The 23,716-nt window shown below is 43.5% G+C and overlaps 1 protein-coding gene across 1 annotated transcript; it reads left to right on the top strand.

The window, feature by feature from the left end:
• Positions 1 to 6,671: 6,671 nt before the first annotated feature.
• On the top strand, positions 6,672 to 20,643 carry LOC310637178 (armadillo repeat-containing protein 12-like; the record flags this gene model as incomplete). The annotated part of the gene is made up of 6 exons (XM_083357506.1): positions 6,672 to 6,810; positions 7,913 to 8,061; positions 11,745 to 11,879; positions 19,339 to 19,512; positions 19,666 to 19,737; positions 20,134 to 20,643. The coding sequence occupies 6 exons, from the start codon at positions 6,672 to 6,674 to the stop codon at positions 20,500 to 20,502; spliced, it is 1,038 nt and encodes a 345-aa protein (XP_083213632.1). The 3' UTR covers positions 20,503 to 20,643.
• Positions 20,644 to 23,716: the final 3,073 nt, after the last annotated feature.

Here is a 23,716-nt window from a genome sequence, read left to right on the forward strand (position 1 = left end):
CTGAAATAAAACAAGGCATGGACAAAGTGTTTCGTGTGAATTCGTGGATTGCTAAGCAGAGAAAGTTGCCTAGAGATGTGGTGGTTTATTTTGTAAAAAGGGAAATTAGAGATGAAGTTATACAAGCTGCCTATGATACTAAAGTTGTGATTGCTGGTCAAGAAGTTTTGGTTCTAAAAGAAATTCCTCCAAAGATTTTAAAGAGAAGGAAGGACTTTATATTTCTTGTGCAAGAGCTCAAGCAAAGAGATATAAGGTTCAGATGGGAGATCCCAGCTGGGTTGAGCTTCATGTATGATGGCAAAAGGTACTGTTTGGGTACTGTGAAGCAAGCGCATGATTTTTACAACAATGTTTTAAAAGCAACCCCATCAACACTTCTGGAAGCTGCAGAGGGATCTGGAGAAGGAGAACATCAAGAGGATGAAGATGGACAGATAGACGAGAAGGGTACAGGAGGAGATCAAGCTGCAACTCTTTTGGATGATCCTAGAGAACAGAGGGTGACGCGTGCTGCCTTAAAACGCTCAAAAAAGATTAAAAAATAAGACCAGTAGAAATCTATGGAACTTCCACAATATACTTATAGTCAAGTGGTAGTTGTGTTTTTAAGAGTTTTGGGATGATATGTATGGTAACAGAATGTTCAATTTGGAATTAATGGACAATTTACTACAGAGGAAGAGGAAGAAAGTTTTGTGGGTTAATGCGGGTTAATTTGTGTAAGAACTATCTATTATAGCCTATTTTGGCTAGAGAGGTTAATAGGGATAGGTGCTTGTGATGTGTAAGTGAGAATATGTCTAGGTAATAGTGAATTGTGGAAGAACATAGATGGGAATGATGCTAGTTTTCTTTTATTTTAGTTCTTTATACATATTTAGTATTGTTAAGGATTGGTTTACTCTATATAAGCTAGAGAGTGATGGATTTTAGAGTTTATAATTGTTAGTATATGATTGTTTATGATTGCTTTTTAGATATATACCTTGTATTTTGCTCTGGGAAGTCGGGGGGGGGAGGGGGGGAGGAGGGGAAGTAGAGGGGTGGGAGGCAGGGGAGGGAGGAGGGAGAGGGGGAGGGGGGGAGATAGGGGGGAGGTAGGGAGGGGAGGAGGGAGGGGGAAGGGGGGTTTTTCAAAGGAAAATTGTATTTTAAAACTTTTCAATAAAAAAAAAAGAAAACAAGACTTTAAGAGCATCACTGAGCAAGAGATTGCTGAACATCTAAAAGCAGACGTTTTGATGCTGATACATCAAAAAGTTTCAGGCTATCTCAAAAGTCTTGAAACTTAACATTAAGAAAACCAAGATCATGGCATGCGGCCCTCTCAATTCCTGGCAAATAGATGGGGAAGAAATGGAGGTAGTGACAGATTTTATTTTCCTGGGCTCCAAGATCACCGCAGATGGGGACTGCAGCCAAGAAATTAAAAGACGCTTGCTCCTGGGGAAGAAAGCCATGGCAAATCTAAACAGCACACTAAAAAGCAGAGACATCACCCTGTCAACAAAAAGTGCATATAGTCAAGGCGATGGTCTTCCCAATTGCAATGTATGGCTAGGAAAGGTGGACCATAAGAAAGGCTGAGCGCCAAAGAATTGAGGCCTTTGAACTATGGTGCTGGAGAAGACTCCTGCGAGTCCCTTGGACTGCAAGGCGTTCAAACCGGTCAGTCCTAGAGGAGATCAACCCTGACTGCTCTTTAGAAGGCCAGATCCTGAAGTTGAAACTCAAATACTTTGGCCACCTAATGAGAAGGAAGGACTCACTGGAGAAGAGCCTAATGCTGGAAAAGTTTGAGGGCAATAGAAAAAGGGGACAACAGAGAATGAGGTGGCTGGATGGAGTCACTGAAGCAGTAGGCATGAGCCTAAATGGACTCCAGAAGATGGTAGAGGACAGGAAGGCCTGGAGGAATGTTGTCATGGGGTCACGATGGGTTGGACACGACTTCGCAACAACAACAATTTCAAAAGTCTCAACAAAATGGGGTTTTAGTATGTTAACAATGTTAATTGAGAAAGTACTTATAATCTCTCACATGTAACCTGCATTTGCACAACACAGCTGTTTCTCCTCCCATCTCTAAATCGTACATCATTCTAACCACTCTATACATCTAATGAACTGAGCTGCAGTTGATGAAGTTATGTTCTTTAATAAAATGTGTTAGTTGGAAAAAAAACACTACTTGACGCCTCCTGATTTTCCATGCCCATCTAGGCCAATATCACTTCTAAAGTCTTTCCAAGCAACCCCTGACATTTGTCCAGGACTTCACAAGCAATGAAACACAGATAAAGACAGTCTTAAGATGTGGCTAGGCTGCAAGGAAATCATACTCATTCTAAAGTCTCAATTTCATTTTCAATCCTTTAAAACAAAATAAGTATCACGTTATCAAAATGACTTTAAATGCATTAAGCAATACGGAGAAAAAACCCACCAGCCTAAGAAAGTTATACCTATATTTCCTTTGAAAGGTATTTCAAGGGAAGCATTTGTGGGGTGATGTTATACTGCCATCATTAGCTATAGAAAAAAAAATCAAAATAAGATATCTATGCAAAGTGATCTTCTGGGTGCTGAATATGAAACATGCTGACGTCAGGTTTTGATTTCAAAAATGGTAAAGCAAAGCGATTGTTCAGAGTCTTTGAAATACACATACTGAAAAGCTTCAGCCACACCGCATCTGTCTCTAACAAAATAAGTGCTTTTTCCCCCTTGATGTAAAATGCAAAAGGCAGTGTGAAAACAGTCCACTCATCCATTGCATGCCACTTGGACTGTGATAGCTGATTGCTTAGTGTCTCGTGGCATTCCGGCTTTAGCTCTGCTCTGTTTGTATCAACCGTTAGTATTCCATCAGTAAGAACTGAGGAACTATGCTTACAGAGGTGATTGGCTGGGCTGGAAGACAGAGAAAGCAATTTAAGACTGAAATTAATCAAACTCCACAGAGGAGACAGTCCTTAAGACAGAGCATTACTTCCTTCTCTTCCAAAAGGTGAAATGAAAAAGCAGTATGTCTTTCCCACTCCAAGTTCTTTCATCAATGAAAGCAGATCGATCCTTGCAAGAGGAAGCCCCCCCCTGCCCCCACTCCCACTTAAATTTATTAGGAAGAACAGGAATTTAATTACCGAGTAGTTTATCAGGAGTTTGAGTTGTGGCATATGAAACACAACAGAAGAGCCAACGAGTAAGAAAGATTTCTAGAAATTTATTGGTTTCTTTCTCTGAAGAGAGAAGCTAAGAAGACACTAAAAGAACAGGATAGAGCAGGGGTCTTCAAACTTGGCCCTTTTATGACTTGTGGACTTCAACTCCCAGAATTCATGGGGACACTCCACCCACAATTCCTATAATGAGGGAAGAAATTCTCTAGGGAGCCATCAACGCTTCAAAGTAATCCAGACCATAAGCAAACCCAGATGAACTAACCCTATTTTACAGTAATGGGATTTTTGCGAATCTTTCCTCCTTTTATTTTCCAGAAAACTAGGGTGGGTCTTTTTTGAAACACTTCCCACACCTCTTTTCCTTCTGTGGTCTGGGATATCTTTTGCATGATGGTTGTCTAAACTGCTAGTCTTTCTCTTGTATGTCAAGGTTGTTCCTACAAATGATTACAGTACCTTACAGGACTTTCAGCTCTGTACTTCAGCTCTATACTTTAGCTTTCTTGTATGGTGCTCTTGGAGCAGAAATTTTTCAAATGCCACATTACTTAAACTATGAAGTAATCTATAAAAGAGAGGTGGGGGGGAACCTGCACTGTATTAAATGGTAGCATATTGCCAGTTGGCCTGGCATGCAAATTATTGCCTCTTTATCTTCCATTCATTTTCTTACCATAGCACTTCTAAGGTGGGCCTTACCTGTCTTCTAAGTTTTATAAGAGAGCAACCGAGTTGACTTAAGTGGGAGTGCTTTGTTTTATTTTATTTTTTAAAATCTCTTTTTTGACTGTTTAGTGAAAAAATGTGCAGGTTGACCACATGAGTTTCTGTAACTGGGTTGCTTCAATCCATTCGGTCAGTTAAGGATGGCCATGATGATGGTGGTGATTAATTACACCTATGACACCCAGCTCTCAATAATCAAACAAAGAAATTACAATCAAATCAATAAAGCATCAAGATAAAAGGTGGCAAGCACAGCAGACCAGGTGGAATGAAGTCAGCGGTTTCACTCTCCCTTGCCAAAGACATGGATGAAAATGCCAGAGGCACTGCTACAGGGAAGTAGTGCACTTCAGGGATCCTAATAAATGACATTGTTCAATCAAAGAACCCAACATGTACCAATCCTGGAGGATCAAATTGGCTGGGCAGATGCTTTGGGATACAGGCGGTTGTTCAAGTAACCAGGCTCTGTGTCATGTATATGCTGATCAATAGAAGGCATGAGCTTCTGTTGTGATATAGATGCCGCCTGAGATGAAAAAAGTTCCTAAAAAGAAAAGTAAAATAGACCATACAAATGATGTTGCATCTTTACAGTACAATTTAGGCAAAATAATCTTTTACACTTGCATCACACAAAAGAGAAGTAGTTTTAGACTCAAAGCCTAAAGCTTTGGAGGATGGGGGTCCTGTATATATTACAACTGTCATGTTCTACAAATATAGACATATGGAATTCTCCTCCCAAAAAGACATCTGGAAATGTTTGGCACCATTTTCCATAGCCAGGTCTACATATCTTCTAGCCATGGTGCCAGCAAGCCAGATGGTCTGAACAGAGCACTGCTAGAGGCATGCTACATTAATGCTGCAGTGTCTGCATTCGTTTTCATATTCTTTCAGTAACCGTTTGAGGTACTCTCATTTCTAACTCTAAACAAGTGCGCCCTCCTGAGGCTAAATGCATGACATCAAGGGATCATCCTTAGCAAGTAAGGTAATGTTTCTGTAGCTAAATGAGTAGACAGTCATGGGCCTTGGGGCTCCCTTTTGTAATTAGGCTTTGTTCACCTGTAGTTGTCTTAGCTGTTAGTCAGATATTTTCTCTTTGTATTGCAGTAAAAGGTAAAGGTAAAGTTTCCCCCGCACATGCGTGCTAGTCGTTTCCGACTCTAGGGGCTGGTGCTCATCTCCGTTTCAAAGCCGAAGAGCCAGCGCTTGTCCGAGGACATCTCTGTGGTCATGTGGCCAGCATGACTAGACACCAAAGGCGCATGGTACGCTGTTACCTTCCCGCCGTAGTGGTCCCTATTTTTCTACTTGCATTTTTACGTGCTTTCGAACTGCTAGGTTGACAGAAGCTGGGACGAGTAACAGGCGCTCACTCTGTTACACGGCACTCAGGATTCGACCCGCCAAACTGCCGACCTTCTGATCGACAAGCTCAGCAACCTAACCCACTGAGCCACCGCGTCCCTTGTATTGCAGAAACCCTCCCATTTTATAGTTTTGGGATTCTATGAGGTTATTCAATGGACTGAAAGAAAGGATTGTTAGGAAGACCTAACCATCATTATGAAGAGCTCCTGTTCCCTAAGTGTACTGCTCAGCATTCCAGGCTGGCATTACCAGAATATATTGTATTGGATTATAACTTTTCAGTCTGCAATCAGACATATATGGAGGGATTCATTCTCAAGAAAGCAGCTTTGTTTGAGCACTTGTTCAGGAAAACAGGCAACCTCAAAGGTGACTTCGCACAGAGTTGCCAGAGTTCTGTGCACTAACCCCAGAGATAGCACAAAACACTTGGAAAGACTGTGGTGTGATTTTAAAACTAATAGCAAGTAGAATGATGCAGTAGATCTGAATAAAAGTGGTATGATGGAGTGGCGGTGATGAATCAATGCGTGGTACCGAAGGTATAGGTTTATAAAAGGACTAAAATGGAAGTCAAAAAGTATGAACTGGTGTCTCCCAAATTCTAGGCATGCGCCTGTAATTTAAAACCCCCATATATTGCTATGGAAGTGATTTGTTTTCAATGGATCGCATCAGGAACTGCACAAGTGCAATGATACTTAAGAGACTTGTAGTCAAACCAATTAAATTTCCCAAAAGTTTATGCTGGCTAGATGCTCTAATGTTGACAGTCTTACACTGGAATTGCAGTGCGTACTTTTATCACACTGACTGCCATAAAAAGGTTCTTATAAGTCATACCATTAATGTTAATTCAGTTCAAAATTTAACATTTTGTGTCAAAAGCAAATCAAACAGTTTATGGCAGGGATCCCCAAACTTGGCAACTTTAAGACCTGTGGACTTCAACTCCCAGAATTCCTCAGTGGAGTTGAAGTCCACAGGTCTTAAAGATGCTAAGGTTGGAGACCCCTGGTTTATGGAATGTATAGTATATGATTAATTTCTAACCAAGTACAATTCTAAGTTTAGCATAGAAACCAGATGATAGACAATCCACATACTTATTATTAGCAGTTCTTCCCAGTCTTATCCAATACCTGCAAATCAGGTCTCTCTGCCTTAAAAGTTTGTCTACTGTCAGTACTGGCAACATTTAAAAAGTAAAAGTTCCTTGTTCCTTTTTCATTACTGTAATGGTGTATTGTAGATGTCATGATGGAACCTGGTGATGTCATAAACCATACATGATCCATCTAACCTTTCCTATTTAAGGATCTGTGGAAGGTCAGGGCCCAGGCTGAATCTGGATCCCTGGGAATTCAAGAAGAGGAAATGAACTATTTAGAGCTGGTAACAACAAGAAACATGGTATCTGCTGCTACAGGAGCTGGGGCTATTTTCCTGTTGGCCAAGACCATCATGGAAGGGATCAAGAGTCCTCCTCATAATCCAGAACCTCTTCCCTTAGCCCGTGAGTAATATGGATTCAGGGAGTTTCTCTGAAGCCTTGGTTTAACTATCAACTACTAACCAATAGCACAGAGTCTTCCTTGGGGCTGTGGTTCAAATAAACAGTCTCAAACTTTGCCAAGCCATGTGAGATGTGATGCCATGTGGTATGAATCAGACATAAGATTAATTTTTGGATTATTTACCAAACTTTTACTCAGTTTAGGCCTTCCCCTTTCCCGATACTGAAGCTGATGGATTACTATCTTAATTACATCTATATCAGTCTTTCTCAATCTAATTCACCCCAGATGTATTCAACCATCCCCAGATAGCCCATGATCCATGTCCATGTGTCAGGCATAAGAAATCAGGGACCAGGGTTGTTCACATGCGTACAAGTTTATTCCATGTTATCTCTAACAAGAATCTGAATTATTAACGGTCAAGGCAAATTGGCAGGAGAGTCAATGGAATTCAAGGAGGGCTGGACTGAGATCTTTTGTGGGCGCGAAGGGACTCCAAACTAATGATGCACTTGACCCCCTCCTTGGGCTCAGCCTGGTCATCTCCTACACTGTTCTTTGGAGTTGCAGTCCAATCCATTTGAATACTGGCAGATTGGACAAAGAATGTTAAAATATATGACCTCTAAAAGAGAGCGACTGTGGTTTCTTTTATAGCAATGATTCTTATACTCTCTGAGGTGGACACATTACATTAGGCCATGGTCTAGTTCCTCATATTTTGTTGACTAAACCACATTAGTTCAGGCCACACAGAGCTATGTTAGAATCATGGGTTAGAAACTATTAGACATGACATGTAAACATAGCTAATTGTTGTTTATTTAATAAACTATGTTTAAGATGCTTTAGCATGTTGTGTGAACTCAGTGTTGATTTAATCCTAGTTCTGCCCATCACTCTGAAGGAATCTGCCTCATTCTGATGCTTAGAAATTATGTAGTACATGTTGGGAGAATACCAGGTTGGAGAAAGCTGGCCATAATATATCACTTATTTTACTGAGTCTCATTTATACCCCATTCATCTCTAGTTACGTTCCCCTGATCACTTCTTGTTTTTGTCTTCCTACTACTCTCCTCCCCTTTTCACTCTTAGAACTTGCTTTAGCTCACCAGAGTAAAACTGAGGTGGACTCTGGAGAACTCAGAGGACTTTTGCTCTCTCTCAGTCCAAAGCTAGATGCTTACTCTAAGAATATGATACTCCATGGAATCACCCGTTGTGTTTATCTATTGGAATCAGAGGTGAGTGTCCAGAATAATATGATGTATAATACAGTGATGGAAGACTGAGCCAAAGTAGTTATAAATAAGCTAATCAGGGCTTAATTCAAGGAACGAGGTTCAGAATGAAACTACACTAGATGATGGCAGACATGCATCTTTAAATATAAATAGCTTCTTTGAATCCTGTTTATGGGGATTATATTGCAAAAGAGAAATGAAAACTAAAGAAGGATTCATTTCTTCATTCATTACAAGCACTAAACCATTTTATTTCTTAAGGATCATACATTCGGCCAGTAGTCCTGCATTCAAACCAGCTGGTGCAAAATGTGATGCAAGTCCCTCAGAGGAATGTTAATTGGTTCAAAAGATCTATGGTGACATTGCAGTAACTTAAGTGAAACTGGTGAGGTCAGCACCTGGATGGGTGATTGCATGGGAACCCTGTTTATGTTATCTTGAGTTCCGTGGGAGAAAAGGGATGCTTGCTCCCGCATTTAGATATGAGTTCTTTTAAACAATGCAGTGCGTATAGTCAAGGCTATGGTCTTCCCAGTTGCAATGTATGGCAGTGAAAGCTGGACCATAAAAAAGGCTGAGTGCCAAAGAATTGAGGCCTTTGAGCTATGGTGCTGGAGAAGACTCCTGCGAGTCCCTTGGACTGCAAGGCGATCAAACCGGTCTGTCCTAGAGGAGATCAACCCTGACTGCTCTTTAGAAGGCCAGATCCTGAAGCTAAAACTCAAATACTTTGGCCACCTAATGAGAAGGAAGGACTCACTGGAGAAGAGCCTAATGCTGGGAAAGATTGAGGGCAAGAGAAGAAGGGGACAACAGAGAATGAGGTGGCTGGATGGAGTCACTGAAGCAGTAGGCGTGAGCTTAAATGGACTCCAGAAGATAGTAGAGGACAGGAAGGCCTGGAGGAATGTTGTCGCGATGGGTCGGACTCGACTTCGCAGCTAACAACAACAACGAACAATGCAGTGCATTCATGAAACCCTGATCCCTAAGGTGGAAGCTGGAGTTAGTTGAGGGCTACCAGATCTGGGCAGTAGAAATCTGAGTGACTACTACAGGTAGAAAAAGCATCCAGACCACTCTGAATATACTACAATTAAAACAAAAAAGCATTTTTAAAATGATAAAAATTCAAAATAAACATACATAGCAGCCAAGATACTTGGCCAGAATAATAAAGCCAGGAAACATGGTCTTTGACATATTCTGTACCCCCATGCTAAGAAACACAGCCAGGTTTTTAGAGCCTTAAAAAAAGGTGAACAGGGTTGTGGCTGTTCTAATCTCTGAGCTAAGGATATTCTACAGAGCAGGGGCTACCTCAGAAAAGGCTCATCCTCACCAGCTGACACTTGTTGGCTGACAGGATCTGCAGTATGCCCAATATGCTAAAACAAATTGGATGGGTTGAGACTCTTGGAAAAGGCAGTCCCTCAGGTAATCTGGTCCCAAGCCATATAGTGCTTTAAAGGTGACCACCAGCCCCTTGAATTGTACCCAGAACCTTACCAATAACCAATGCAGGTCATGCAGTAGTGTTGTTACATGTGCACCATTTACTACCTGCACAGCCACATTCTCCACCAGCTGAAGTTTCTTAATGCTCTTTAGGGACAGCGCCATGTGGAGCATGTTACAGTAGTCTAATGAGAGGTTACTAGGGCATGAGTCATTGTGAGAAGGGCTCCTGTCCAGAAATGGGCACCCAAAGGTATACAAAGGCTGTCCTAGCCAGGGCTGCCATTTGTTCTTTGAGCGGGAGCCATGTATCTAGAAGTAATCCCAGATTGCTCACTGGGTCTGTCTGGGGTAGTGCAACTCCATTCAGAAGTAAAGTTGGAAAAACCTTGTCTCTGGAGGGCCCAAATACCCACTGTCTTGCTAGGGTCGAGACAGTTCACCCCATCCAGTCCCCAGTAGCATCCAGAAGCTGGGATAGGTCATCCATGGCATCCCTCAAGGAGTCTGCAGTAGAGATATAAAGCTAGGTGTCCTTTGCATATTGATGACATCCAGTGCTTTTTTTGTAAAAGAAAAAGGTGCCGGAACTCACACATGTCATACAACCCGCCTTGCCTACCCTACAAGGTTCCATCCAAAAAAGGTGCCGGAACTCCGTTCTGAGCATTCTATGACAAAAAAAGCCCTGATGACATCTCACCCCAGACTGATGGATCATCTCACCCAGCAGTCTCATATAAATGTTAAAATAGAAGGGGAGAGAGAACTGAACCCCCCAAAAGGACCCAGATTGTTGGGGGAAATAAGCTGACTTTGTAATAATGCCGCTTGGGGGGCCCAAAAGCCCTAATAAGCAGGCATATACATAGAATGAAGGCTATTGGTTTGTGCTTAAATTGTAAGCCGCCCTGAGTCTTCGGAGAAGGGCGGGATATAAATGGGATTAAAATAAAAATAAATAAATAAAAAAATAAAAATAGAGACCCTGGGCTGGATCTCTCTCCCTCTATCAATACTGACTGGAACTGACCCCTGGAGAGAGGAGGAAAACCAGGACAAATCAGTGCTGCCTACTCCCAATTCCCAAAACCGGCCCAGAAGGATACCATGATTGATCTGGTAGCCCTATTAAGTCTCCTTTTTCTGTGAGAATTAAGCTTTCTATTATGCCTTGCTTCTTCTGAAATGGAATCTTTGTTTTACACATCTTTAACTCAGTTTCTAAGTTAACCATTTTTCCAAATTCACACAAAGTACTGAATCATAAACAAAGTAAAAGGGCTGAGTTTTCACACCTGTGAAAATTAAAGGTAAAGGTAAAGGTTTCCCCGCACATGCGTGCTAGTCGTTTCCAACCCTAGGGGCCGGTGCTCATCTCTGTTTCAAAGCTGAAGAGCCAGCGCTTGTCCGAGGACGTCTCCGTGGTCATGTGGCTGGCATGACTAGACACCAAAGGCGCACGGAACGCTGTTACCTTCCCACCGTAGTGGTCCCTATTTTTCTACTTGCATTTTTACATGCTTTCGAACTGCTAGGTTGGCAGAAGCTGGGACGAGTAACAGGCGCTCACTCTGTTACGCGGCACTCGGGATTCAACCTGCCAAACTGCCGACCTTCTGATCGACAAGCTCAGTGTCCTAACCCACTGAGCCACCACGTCCCTTCTGTGAAAATTAACCAGAGTTAAAATTAGCTAATATATTGTGTCAATAGAGTTGGTAGGTTTGTTTAACTAACACAGTTAAGCATGATTAAATCAAACATAGCAATATCAACATGCATTATTTATTGTTTACTGCATGAACTCCTTACTCCTTGAACTCCCCACTTCCAAGAAATTTATTTCACAGTTATCATACTATTATAATTACTTAGTTGGCAAGCTTCAGACATATGTTCCTTAATTTGTTTGACTCCTCCTTCTCTTACAAGTTTTGGATTCTTTATAAGTTCATCTTGTATTGTACTCTTTCTTGGGATCTTTAAAAAAAATAATAATCTCATAATAGCTGCTCTGATGTGTTGGAGTTTGGAAACCAGAATAGCCAGGAATAAATAGGTAATAATAAATAACTGGTTACTTCACATCTTTTAAAATAAAAATGTTGAATGTGAAAAATTACAAAGTATTAAATGGAATTGAAGATACTTTCTCACACTTTGTTTTAACTTAGCCGTACATGCATCTACACACATACTGATTCTGATTTTTTCCCCAGGCAACTGCATGTACTTATGAGGATATTAAACTTGTAGCCTCATTCCTGGATGATTCAGACATGGGTGTCAAGATTCAGACAATGCATGCTCTCAAGGCTTTTGCTGGAATCTGGAAACTTAGAATCAGAATTCAGGTGATCATTTGTATAGTACTGTATTTTTGTATCAATTCACATGTGAATGATTGTCATTTGATATTATGGTCATTGTCATGTATAAGCGTGCAGCTGTACCTGTGAATTTTCTCCATAGATAAGCATATCCTATGATAAATATAAAAGAGCTGTGAATGTGCTGGCCACAAAATTTGATCTATGTGCTTTCATTATTTCCGGTTTCAAGATGGCGGACGTGCTTGTCCGAGCTCCGTGAGCTCCGTGAGTCCCAGTTTGGAGGTGTCCTTTTGGAGCCCCTCAGGAGCCTTCGGGCTGCCTGGGATGTGGATTGGGGGACGAGGCAGCTAACCTGCGAGCTTTTTCATCTGTCTGCCTTCGTTTGCCTTCTGCCTTCTGCCGCTTGCCGCTTGCCGCTTGTCTTTTTTTTTTTTTTTTTTTTTTTTTTTTTTTTTTTTTTTTTTTTTTTTTTTTTTTTTTTTTCGGGCCGCCTCTCAGCTGTTCGTCGCCGCCTCCGGCGTTCCCTGCTGTTCTTGCTGTTCTCTGCTGTTCCCTGCTGTGCCGGACCGGTTGGGCTGCTTGCTGCTCTCAGACGGGTTCTGGTCGGCGAGGAGGACGAGGAGGACACTTGCGGGTGCGTTTGGGGTGGCGGTGATGGCGGCGGCGGCGTGGGCGCTGGCGGCGGCAGTTTCTCGGGCTGCGCTCGGTGCGGCGCTCGGTGGCGGCGTTTTTTGCTTCCCCGGGCCGTTTCGGGCCGCCCTTAACATCTTCGGGCTGCCTCTGGTTGCCGAGAGAGACGCCTGTGGGTCCGACTTGGCGGCGGCGATGGCGGCGATGGCGGCGACGGCGTGGGCGTTGGCGTTGCCACTGGTAGCGGCGTCTCCTGGGGCCGCATTCGACGGCAGAGATGGCCTGCATCCGGCGACGACGGCGGCAGCAGTGGACTTGGGCCGTTCTCAACGACCAGCACTAAGCGGTGGCATTCCTGGGGCCTCTTGGCCCGAATGGCAACACTTGACCTGTTTTTGGGCCACCTCGGCGGCATCAGTGTTTTCTGGCCTATTTGGGCCGCTTGTGGAGGCCAGTGACTGGCTGCGATGTTTCTCGGGCTCTCGGCCCCTCCCGCCGGCGGTGGTGCTTTCATCTCACCCCAGACTGCATCAGGCTGCTTTTAGTGACGCTATCGTCCTCGGGCCGTTTTGGCGGCGGAGAGGGCGACTGAGAGTTATCCTAGCAGCGATGATGCTTCCTGTGCTGCCTCGGACCGCTTGTGTTGGCAACGGCGTCTTTGGACCGCTTCAATGGAGCAACAGGCGGTCTTTATACCACCTTTGGACCGCTCTAACGGCAGTGACGCTTTTAGACCATTTCGCCCATTTTGGCCCGTCTACTCTTCTGCCTGAATATATAATTTTGTCTGCCTCCCCCTCTCCCCTTTGGATTTGGTCGGTCCTGGGTATCAGCCATGGTGGGAGAGTGGCTGACTTTTACATCTGCAGCCCCATAGAGGTGGGAGCTCTATGGGGCATGCCTACCCAGAGTATATCTTTGACCATCCCCAGGTACAGAGTTGCAACTTGCCGTGAGAGGGCGGGGGTGACCTGTTTACTGGGGCACCCAGCTAAGTGGCAGTGCAGCTGGGTGTGGATCCAGATATTTTCTTTTCCGGCCTTCGACCCTCCTATGGACTTGATCATCTCCAGGACTACCTATTCTGGACTTGCTGGACTAACATGCGACAATATACTAGCACGGACTTGCTCGCCCTCAGGGGTGCCCCCCTCGCCTGGGTGCGACCCGCCTCTTTAAATTCTAACCTCGATGAAGGGCCCGAGTTCTGGGTCTCTGAGAGATGGCTGGGTAGGGGTAGGGGCCGTCAACATAAATGTAACAAGAGGCCCCTGATTTTGTTTTTATCAAAATTTTTTACGGGGTTGGGGAGGGGGGTGGGTGATAGGGGTTGTTTGGTTTTGGGGGGCGGCCAATCAACCATAGTTCAGGCCAGACTTGGGTCTGACCGCGCGGGGGGAGAACGAGGGGTCGTTGTCTCCGGGGCTCATGAGCGGGTCGTGGGATTACCAATTCCCACGACGGGGAATGGCAGCAGGCGGATAGACAGGGGGCCATATCGTTACCGGGAGCGCCGTCTCCGCTATTTGCAAGCGGTGGGGCGCTCCGACCCTCTGCTTCTTTCCCGAGGTTCCGGGAGCGAGGATGTGCAGCCTCCTGAGCTCCGGCTGGTGTACCTGAATGCCAGGTCCGTGGTCAACAAAGCTCCCCTTATTAGGGATTTAGTTGAGGGTGAGCATGCGGACCTGGCTTGCATCACGGAGACTTGGTTGGGGCCAGAGGGTGGGGTCCCTTTGGTTGATCTTTGCCCACCAGGCTTCCGGGTGCTACACCAGCCTCGAGCTCAGGGTAGGGGTGGGGGAGTGGCGGTGATCGTTAGGGAGACCTTATGTCCGCGGGAGACCACCGTTCCTCAGATAGTCGGGTGTGAGTCTCTCTTTATGAGATTTGGCTCTGGGGCGCAGTTGGGCTTGCTGCTCGTGTACATTTCGCCTAGTCGCGTAGCGGCAGCCCTGCCCGAGCTGCTCGATGTCCTCTCAGGGTTGGTGGTTGAGTTCCCCAAACTTATAGTTTTGGGAGACGTCAACCTACCATCCCTGGGAGGTTCATCTGAGCTTGCTCGGGAGTTCATGGCTTCCATGACGGCCATGGACCTGACGCAGGTAATTTCTGAGCCAACTCATGAGGGAGGCCACACCCTTGACCTGATTTTCTTATCTGGACGGTGGTTGGATGATCTTGGTGGGGGCTTTCCACTTACTATGCCCCTGTCATGGACCGATCATCACCTCCTGCGGCTGGTCTTCCATTTTGCCACCCCTCGCCGTGGAGGTACGGAGCCAATTAGATGGTACCGCCCCAGACGCCTAATGGATCCTGAGAGATTCCAAGCGGCGCTGGGGTCTCCACCTGCCTCCATTGCTCACAGCTCGGCGGATGCCTTAGTGGAAGCCTGGGAAAGGGCAGCCACTGAGGCACTCGACCGGGTTGTACCCTTGCGGCCCCTGACCCGGCGCAGATCCCAGCGAGCTCCATGGTTCTCCGCGGAGCTCCGGGAGATGAAGCGGCGGAAACGGGGCCTAGAGAGCTGCTGGAGGTCCAGCCGATCTGAACCCGATCGATTGCGGTTAAGAACCTATATTAGGTCTTATCTCGCTGCGATGAGGGAGGCGAGGTGTAATTACTTCTCTACCCTCATCGCGTCCGCAGACAATCGCCCGGCCGCCTTGTTTAGGGTGACTCGCTCCCTTCTTAATCAGGAGGTGAGGGAGGATCCCTTGCAGGGTCGTGCCGAGGAGTTTGGTCAACATCTGTTGGATAAAATCGCTCGGATTCGGACCGGTTTGGACTCCAGCTGGGCAGAGTCTGACGATCAGGACACGGGCGGTCTTGTCAATGTTATCTGGGAGGAGTTCGATTCTGTGACCCCTGATGAAGTGGACAGGATTATGGGGAAGCTGAGTTCCACCACATGCTTATTGGACCCGTGCCCTTCTTGGCTGGTTTACGCAGCTAGGGAGAGGACACGAGGCTGGCTCCAGGCGGTTATATCTGCTTCTTTGAGTGAGGGTTATTTCCCCACCGTCTTGAAGGAGGCGGTGGTGAGACCTCTCCTCAAGAAGCCTGCCTTGGACCCAGCTGTATTGAACAACTTCCGTCCAGTCTCCAACCTTCGCTTTCTTGCGAAGGTTGTTGAGAGTGTGGTGGCGCATCAGCTCCCTCTGGTCCTGGATGAAGCGGATTATCTGGACCCTTACCAATCGGGTTTCAGGCCCGGGCACAGCACGGAGACGGCATTGGTCGCTCTGGTGAATGATCTCTGGAGGGCTCGGGATAGGGGGTATTCCTCTGTCCTAGTCCTATTAGACCTCTCGGCGGCTTTTGATACCATCGACCATGGTATCCTGCTGCAGCGTCTCAGGGGATTGGGAGTGGGAGGCACGGTTTTTCAGTGGTTCTCCTCCTATCTCCTGGGACGCTCGCAGTCGGTGTTGGCAGGGGGGCAGAGGTCGACCCCTAGGACTCTCGCTTGTGGAGTTCCTCAGGGGTCGGTCCTCTCGCCTCTCCTGTTCAACATCTATATGAAGCCGCTGGGTGAGATCATTCGTGGTTTTGGAGTTGGGTATCATCAATATGCTGATGATACCCAACTTTTTATTTCGACCCCAAACCACCCCAGTGATGCCCTCGCTGTGATGTCCCGTTGCCTGGAGGCGGTTCGGGTCTGGATGGGGAGGAACAGACTTCAACTCAACCCTGACAAGACTGAGTGGCTGTACATTCCGGCTTCCCGAGACACCTGGGATGTTCCACCTCTTTCTATGGGGGGTGAGCTTTTACCCCCTGTGGATAGGGCTCGCAACTTGGGAGTCCTCCTAGATTCACGACTCACTTTGGAGGATCACATAGTGGCCGTGACTAGGGGGGCTTTTGCCCAGGTTCGCCTGGTGCGCCAGTTGCGGCCCTATCTGGATCGGGAGGCCTTGTGTACGGTCACTCATGCGCTCGTGACCTCTCGCCTAGACTACTGTAACGCTCTCTACATGGGACTTCCCTTGAAGACTACTCGGAGGCTCCAACTGGTACAGAATGCGGCCGCGAGAGTTGTCTTGGGAGTTTCCCGGTACTCCCATGTTACACCTTTGCTCCGTGAGCTGCATTGGTTGCCAGTTGTCTTCCGGGTAAGGTTCAAGGTTTTGGTTATGATCTTTAAGTCCCTACATGGCATGGGTCCGCGATACCTCGAGGACCACCTGCTGCCGGCGTCGACTCCCCTCCGCCCTGTGCGCGCCCACAGAGAGGGCCTCCTCAGGGTGCCTCCTGTCAAGGAATGTCGACTGGTGGCCCCCAGGGGGAGGGCCTTCTCTGTGGGTGCTCCGGCGTTATGGAATCAACTGCCGGTCGAGCTCCGGATGGCATCAGACCTCCGATCCTTCCGTCGCGGGTTGAAGACCCATTTATTTGAACTAGCGGGTCTGGCCTGATGGGGGTACTTGGGTTTTTTATTGGTTTGTTTTAGTATTCTGGTTTTAACTTAGGCATTAATTTAATTATTTTTTAATGTTTGTATTGGTGTTTATATTTATGCCCTGTGAACCGCCCTGAGTCCCTTTGGGAGAAGGGCGGTATAAAAATCTCAATAAATTAAAATTAAATTAATTAAATTAAAAACAACCAAAATAATCACTTTAGCTGTTTATTAGTTTATCTGTAGATCTCCACTTGCTGCTCAGCCCCTGGTTAGATGTGTACTTCTAGACTATATACGGTAATAGTGGGATGTACAGTTTGCAGTGGATTTAGTTTAAATGCATTAAAAATCAAAAGAAAGCATTTAGCATAGGAATGAGTTATGTACTTTTTTTTTGCTAAATATGTCTCATACAATAGACATTTAGAAAGAGACATTTCCAATCGTAATTAATCTGGCAACAAATAGGTTATGTATGGGAAGTTTGGTTCTTTTTTCTTTTCTCAGCTACTAAATTATGTTTTGAACTCTCAGAAAAATACAGGGTCTTTTTTTCCCCGCAGCAAATGCAGGACACACAGGATATCCTTAGGAAATTGAAATTTTATCAATGTTCACAATACATTGGAGATAAAATAAAATGTTCATGGACCAATGACAACAACAGATAAATTGCTGGAGGGGGTGGGGAGGGATGTTTGTCTCCCAGAAAAAAAATCTCCAGATTTTCCCAGGGGGTATGCCAGTTGCTGTATAAAGAATAAATTATAGAAAGCTGCATTATTTTAATCTGCATAATCAGTAGTTAGGCGTAACATACTCTTCTACAGTATTACCAGAAATTAGTCCCAGCCAGAAATGTTAATCTGATGTTGATTTCAACCTTACAATTTGCAATTAATGAACCCTACCCTTTATTAATTGAGCTCACAAGTATAGCTAGAAAAATATTGCAACATCAACAAACCATACACAAAAACGGTTCTCTAAATCTCCTCCTCTTTCAACTGGATGGGATTTAGATTCATCATCTGGTCTACTTAAGATTTAATCATGATAAATCCAACTATGATCCTTGGTGCTGAGACGTCTATCATAGCTTTATTCTTGGGCCAAGTCATAAGATGCTTTATGCATGAATGTGCCAGAGTAAGGCACTGGCTTAACCACTGTCTGATGTTGGAACAAGAGCCCCATTTTTGTTGATCATCTGGTTTATCACTGACAAATAATTTTGTTTGCCAAAACCTTAGAGTACTTTTGTGACCCACAAATATCAACTTGGGGGCAGCTAAAGTCTTTGACAGCTGTAGGTGCACTGCGGCTTACCCTGCGCAGCTATTGTCTTTGCAACTGCTCTCAAGAAAGGGAAGTCCTGTAACTTCCAAATAACCTGCATATCTTCAGAGACTGCCAGTTTGTAAGTTGTTTACTAATGCCATTTGGCTTTATTTTACATGGTCTTGGCGCTTGTGTTTCCTTTCTGGCTCAATAGAGACACTGGTGCCGCATAAGTTGTGGAAAAACACTGCTATTAGTGTCACTTCAAGGATATCTTGGGTTCTCCAAAGAAATCACTCCTTTCCTTTCATCACCTAACTATAAGGAGGAACAGATGACTTTATAAGACAAGTTGCTACTTTGCCTCTGTAGGATTCCATCTCTTCTCTTCTTTTTTTAAACTCAACTTTGGGAACTGGTGTTAGAAGGATACTACTCTTCTCTAGAAGGTGAAACCAAGAGTGGAAAAAATGTTTCCTCCCAAAGGAAATAAATTCTTTTTCTTGGCTTGCTTCTCACCTGAAATTAAACTATTCCTGTGATACTCTCTAGTGCTCAAGCATTGTTCTATTTATATTTTATCTAACACTCATCTGGAATAGTAAACAATTATTAAGCAACAAAATAATTCCAAGAATAAGATTTATTATAGGACTGCTACTAGATCCCTTAAAATGAACCACCTAGTATGTTTATGCTTTTTCTGATTTTGGAAAAGAAAATCCATTTTTTTAAAACAAACAAACAAACAAACAAACAAACAAATATTATTTATAGTAAAATATCAGTGTTTTAATTATTAACAAAAACTGAGAAAACTGAAAGCATCAGTTCTTATACAAATGGTGTTTGCAATGATACATAGTTTGAAATACACAACCTGAGGCTTATTCTCTGCACGCAGCACCGCCAGAGTGCTCTAAATGTTATCAAATTGTAATTATTAATGTGATTGAAGGGGGAAATTATTAAATACATGAGGATAATCATATTAACATGCAAGAGAAATGAATCCAGTTTCAATTTGTGTTCTGAACTCACTACTTTTTGCAATGCAGCCTCTGGCCTAGCACTTAAAGGCTACTTGTAGCACCCCTCGGAAACAAAGGATTTCTGCCCTATTATTCACAAATATAAATGCTGTTTTGTTCTGTGCAGGAATTTATGCCCAAGATTCTTGAAATGATCACTGTATTATGGGATGCCGACATACATGTTGCTGGACTGAGATTACTGAATGGATTGCCGTGGCCAAATCACATGCAACCCCTCCTGAAAAAGCTCTTGCCCACATTAATGGACATTCTGCAGATGGGGACCAATTTGGCCCAGGTACTATATGGTTCATGAACCGTCCAACATGCTCTAACCCCAAACTCCTAATATCATCAGTATTTTGGGGGGGGCACAGTGAAGAAGCCACGGTATACATAAGCATCCTACCTCTAATGATTATATGGTCTGAAAGTTGTTTTTTTTCCCCAGGTGCAGATTCTAAAATTCCTTAGCACATTAGCCCAGAAGGAAGAACTGTTATTTGATATCATGAATTGCCAGGTAAAGATTTCCTCCTGACCCCCACAGGGATATTTGGGAGAGGAAGTAAAATACCCGAGAGCAAGAATAGATTTTAAGTACGGTAGTTATTTAATCAAAGAGACATAAACAAGTACCTAATTGGAAGATGCCCTAATGTGTATCTTCCAAACGTGCTGACAGTGCAATTCATATCTGAACATTCTGTGGATTGCATCTCAACATAGAGTATGTCAGATTTCAGAGAACAAAATCCGTTTTTCTTGTCATGAGATGATTTCTTATAAAAGAATCAGAAGTCTCTTACCCTCAAAAGAAGATGCAATCAATTAGCCAGTAGAACATGATCAGTCTGTCAGATAACTGCTTTATGTTTTTCTCTTAAGGCTTACATTTCATTACATTTCCTTTTTTAAGGTGTATCCAGAATTCCTCAGCCTGTTCCAACCTTCCCAGCTTGGAAGCCTACTCTTTGAGCTGCTAGTGCTCGTGGAACGACTCTGCGAGGGTCGCCTGACTCCCCACTACCAATCAGGGCACTGGCAATACAATGAGTTGTCACTTCATGAGGTCCTTTTTGGAAACAATTCTCGGCTAGCTGATTGTCTTCTCTCCCTCATCATTCATCCCGAGGAAGAAGTGCAGATTCAAGCCTGCAGAGTTATTCTGAAACTGCAATTAAATGAGGAGGGGGAAATGGCTGGCATCCAGAATACCAATTCTTCTTTAAGCAAATTCTTCTGCGAGATCAATGCTGATGGCCCCAGTGCTGAACCTATGTATTAGATCCTTGCAGAATTAAATTATCTTTAAAAATATGGAGAGAAAATAATTATTTTGAAAAAAATAAAAACGTTCAAATGGAAAGTTCCCCCGCACGTGCGTGCTAGTCGTTTCCGACTCTAGGGGCCAGTGCTCATCTCTGTTTCAAAGCTGAAGAGCCAGCGCTTGTCCAAGGACGTCTCCGTGGTCATGTGGCCGGCATGAGTAGATGCCAAAGGCGCACGTAGTGGTCCCTATTTTTCTACTTGCATTTTTACGTGCTTTCGAACTGCTAGGTTGGCAGAAGCTGGGACGAGTAACAGGAGCTCACTCTGTTACGCGGCACTCGGGATTCGACCCGCCAAACTGCCGACCTTCTGATTGACAAGCTCAGCGTCCTAACCCACTGAGTCACCGCGTCCCTATATAGGAAAAAAGCAGGTTGGTAATCAGTCAAGAGGCCAAACAATGCTAGTGGCCTTGCACCAGTAACAGCAGAAAAACTCTTCCTCAGTAATAATATCCCAGAACAGAGAAATAGTGACAGCATCTCTTAAGGAGGTCTTAATGGTAGAACCAAGCCTTGGCCTTCTTTGTGATGGCTCCCTCCCTGTGGAACGTCATCTTTGCAGAAATAAAATTGGTCCTCACCTTGGCACTCTTTCAAAAGGCCCTGATTTTTGCCAAGGTGGTTGGTTTAATTGTTCTTGCCAGAACAGGGGGATGAAGGTTTATTGGGTTTTGTATTGGATTTTTTTTGTTGTTGTTATTGTAAGACCTGGATTCACTGTGAATGAATTGGGCGGCCACACAAATTCCATAAATAAATAATAAATAAAATTACCTACAACATAAAAACATAATCAGTTTAACCAATCACAGGCCAACATTCCTATGCCTGAGAGTCAAAGAAAATGTAAGGCTACTCAAGATGCAAACATGGGATTTCCCTGTTCCACCATTTATATAACACGTAGTATAATCCACCCAGTAGGATGATGACCTAGTGTTTTTCACTGCATGAATTAATGAAGTATAAATAGGAATAAACAATTAGAAGTTCTCATACTTTTATCACTTCACTTATATTCATTCCAGCCCATGCATATTTCCTTTGGATCGAAAAACAGAAATGGAAGAACAAGCAACGTAATACAAGTCCTGAAAATTTCTGTAGTTGGAGGTTTGCATATAGAATACACAGTGAAAACATGACCATCCTGCTCAAAGGCCTGCTCTCTCATAATCACCCAAACTGATATGACAGAAAGGACAGATTAGTCTTAAGCCAAAATTTTAACAAGATACTTGGCCCTCCTCTTTAATATATTCCATCTTGAAACAGGCCAATTGGGACTGGGGAGGAGAACTTGTGTATTAACATCTGATAAATTAAAATACTCATGAGGCAAAGTAAGTTCTTTGAGTTGACATCTTCAGAAATCAGTGTGTGTTACATTTATCAATTTGGCATATAACTGCCTTTTCTGTGCCTGAACTATCAATGATGATCCTATTTTTGGCTATTTCACGGGCAAAGTTGCTTTGGCATGCAGATATTCTAGTGTGGAAGTGCAACAACATATCTATACACCAGCTTTGCTTGTGCTTGGAGTCACCTTTCCATCCATACCCCATGGTTTTCTAGAAAGTGTATCTGGAAAGAGGAAAGCCCTTTGAAATGGCTGATGGTGTTTTCAAGAGCCAGCTACTCAGAAATCTTCTAAATACATTGACAAATCATTTCATTTCAGAGTCCAACTCAGGAAAGAAATTTCCCCAGCTTAAATAGTCCAATCAGATATTTTACATTAGAACATTTATTTCTCAGAGAGAAAATATAGTTTCAGACAGTCAGATTATAGTAGGTAAAATTAGCATTTTTCTTTACAAGCATAGAATTTATTACCTCTTATTCCATCTGATATAAACAGTTCTAGAAAGCAAATAAACTCACTTTCTACAATAAATAGAGCCATCTGTGCTTTACAGCAGACTGACAAGTCACATTTAGGTCCCATAGCAACAGCAGGATATTAGCCAATTCAAATCCTTAAATTGTAATTAAAAAAAATAGAAGAAATTAAAATGCAAGATCTTAAAACAGTTAAACATAAATCACAAGTCAACAGCCAGGCTACAATCTGGGGAAATGTATGTTTCTTTAAATTAATTATATTGTATGCATACAAAAGACCTAGCAACACAACTGAGGACTTAAGGATTAACAATCGGCCTGAATAATTTAGAACAGTAGTTTACAATTATGTACAAAAGTTCCTTCTGTAACCACACTCTTGAGATATTAACTATTTTTTTAAAAAAAGATTCCTATTCGTGTTCTGTATGTTACAGATTTTTCCCATATAGTGTGGTTTTATGTCCCAATGTACAACAATGTGGTTCTTGAAAAAAAAACACCACATAGAAATGGCAGTGATTTTCCCACAATAACGTTTGTTCGACAATCTCTTCATAAGAAAATAACAACAATAATGAAGTGAAAAAGGGGGGGAAAAACACACAATGGTTTTCAAATTACAAACTTGCTCTGTACCTTTGGTTTGAAATTCGTAAAGAAAAATAAACTTCATAAAATCAAATGTTACATATGAAATGCATTGCCAACTTGCAGGGTTCAGCTCTTCCTCTTTTTGTAGCATATGCAAGTTAAAAAAAACAAACAGGTTTCTTCAAGGGGTTGTGCTCTATTTTTTAACAGATCCCAGTAACGGAAGCTCAGAGAGCATGAAAAGCAATTGCTGAAGTATTTATGGGGTGGCCAAGAGTGACTGTAAGGAATTCTGGTGAATAAGATGATAAACACATTCCAATTTAATTCTCATTTCTTCAGGTAAAGAGGAATCATGATTCTACATGATTGCCTTAGTCCAGAACTGCCTACACCAAAGTACATATGGCACTCTAAATAAGCAGATGCTTACTACTGAAAGCTGGAAAAAGCTCTAAATGTGCAATGTGATGCTTAATGGCCCAAACCCAAATGGGGCGATGCTTCCATGTCTAGAAATCCTACAGAACGGACAGGACGCTGTGGTTTTCTCAAGAACAGGCATGACAAGTGAGACAGGGCTTCATTGACAATGGAAGGGGGGGGAGAAATGTTTCTGATACCATAAAGATTGCTTTTTCCTCATTTCACAATAAACCTTCATATCTGGCAACAACATTCTAGCAGCATAAGTATTTGTAAAATAACATTTAAAATATTATTTTA

The sequence above is a fragment of the Vipera ursinii genome (assembly GCF_947247035.1).
Source record: "Vipera ursinii genome assembly, chromosome: 3".
In the NCBI taxonomy this organism is placed as follows: domain Eukaryota; kingdom Metazoa; phylum Chordata; class Lepidosauria; order Squamata; family Viperidae; genus Vipera; species Vipera ursinii.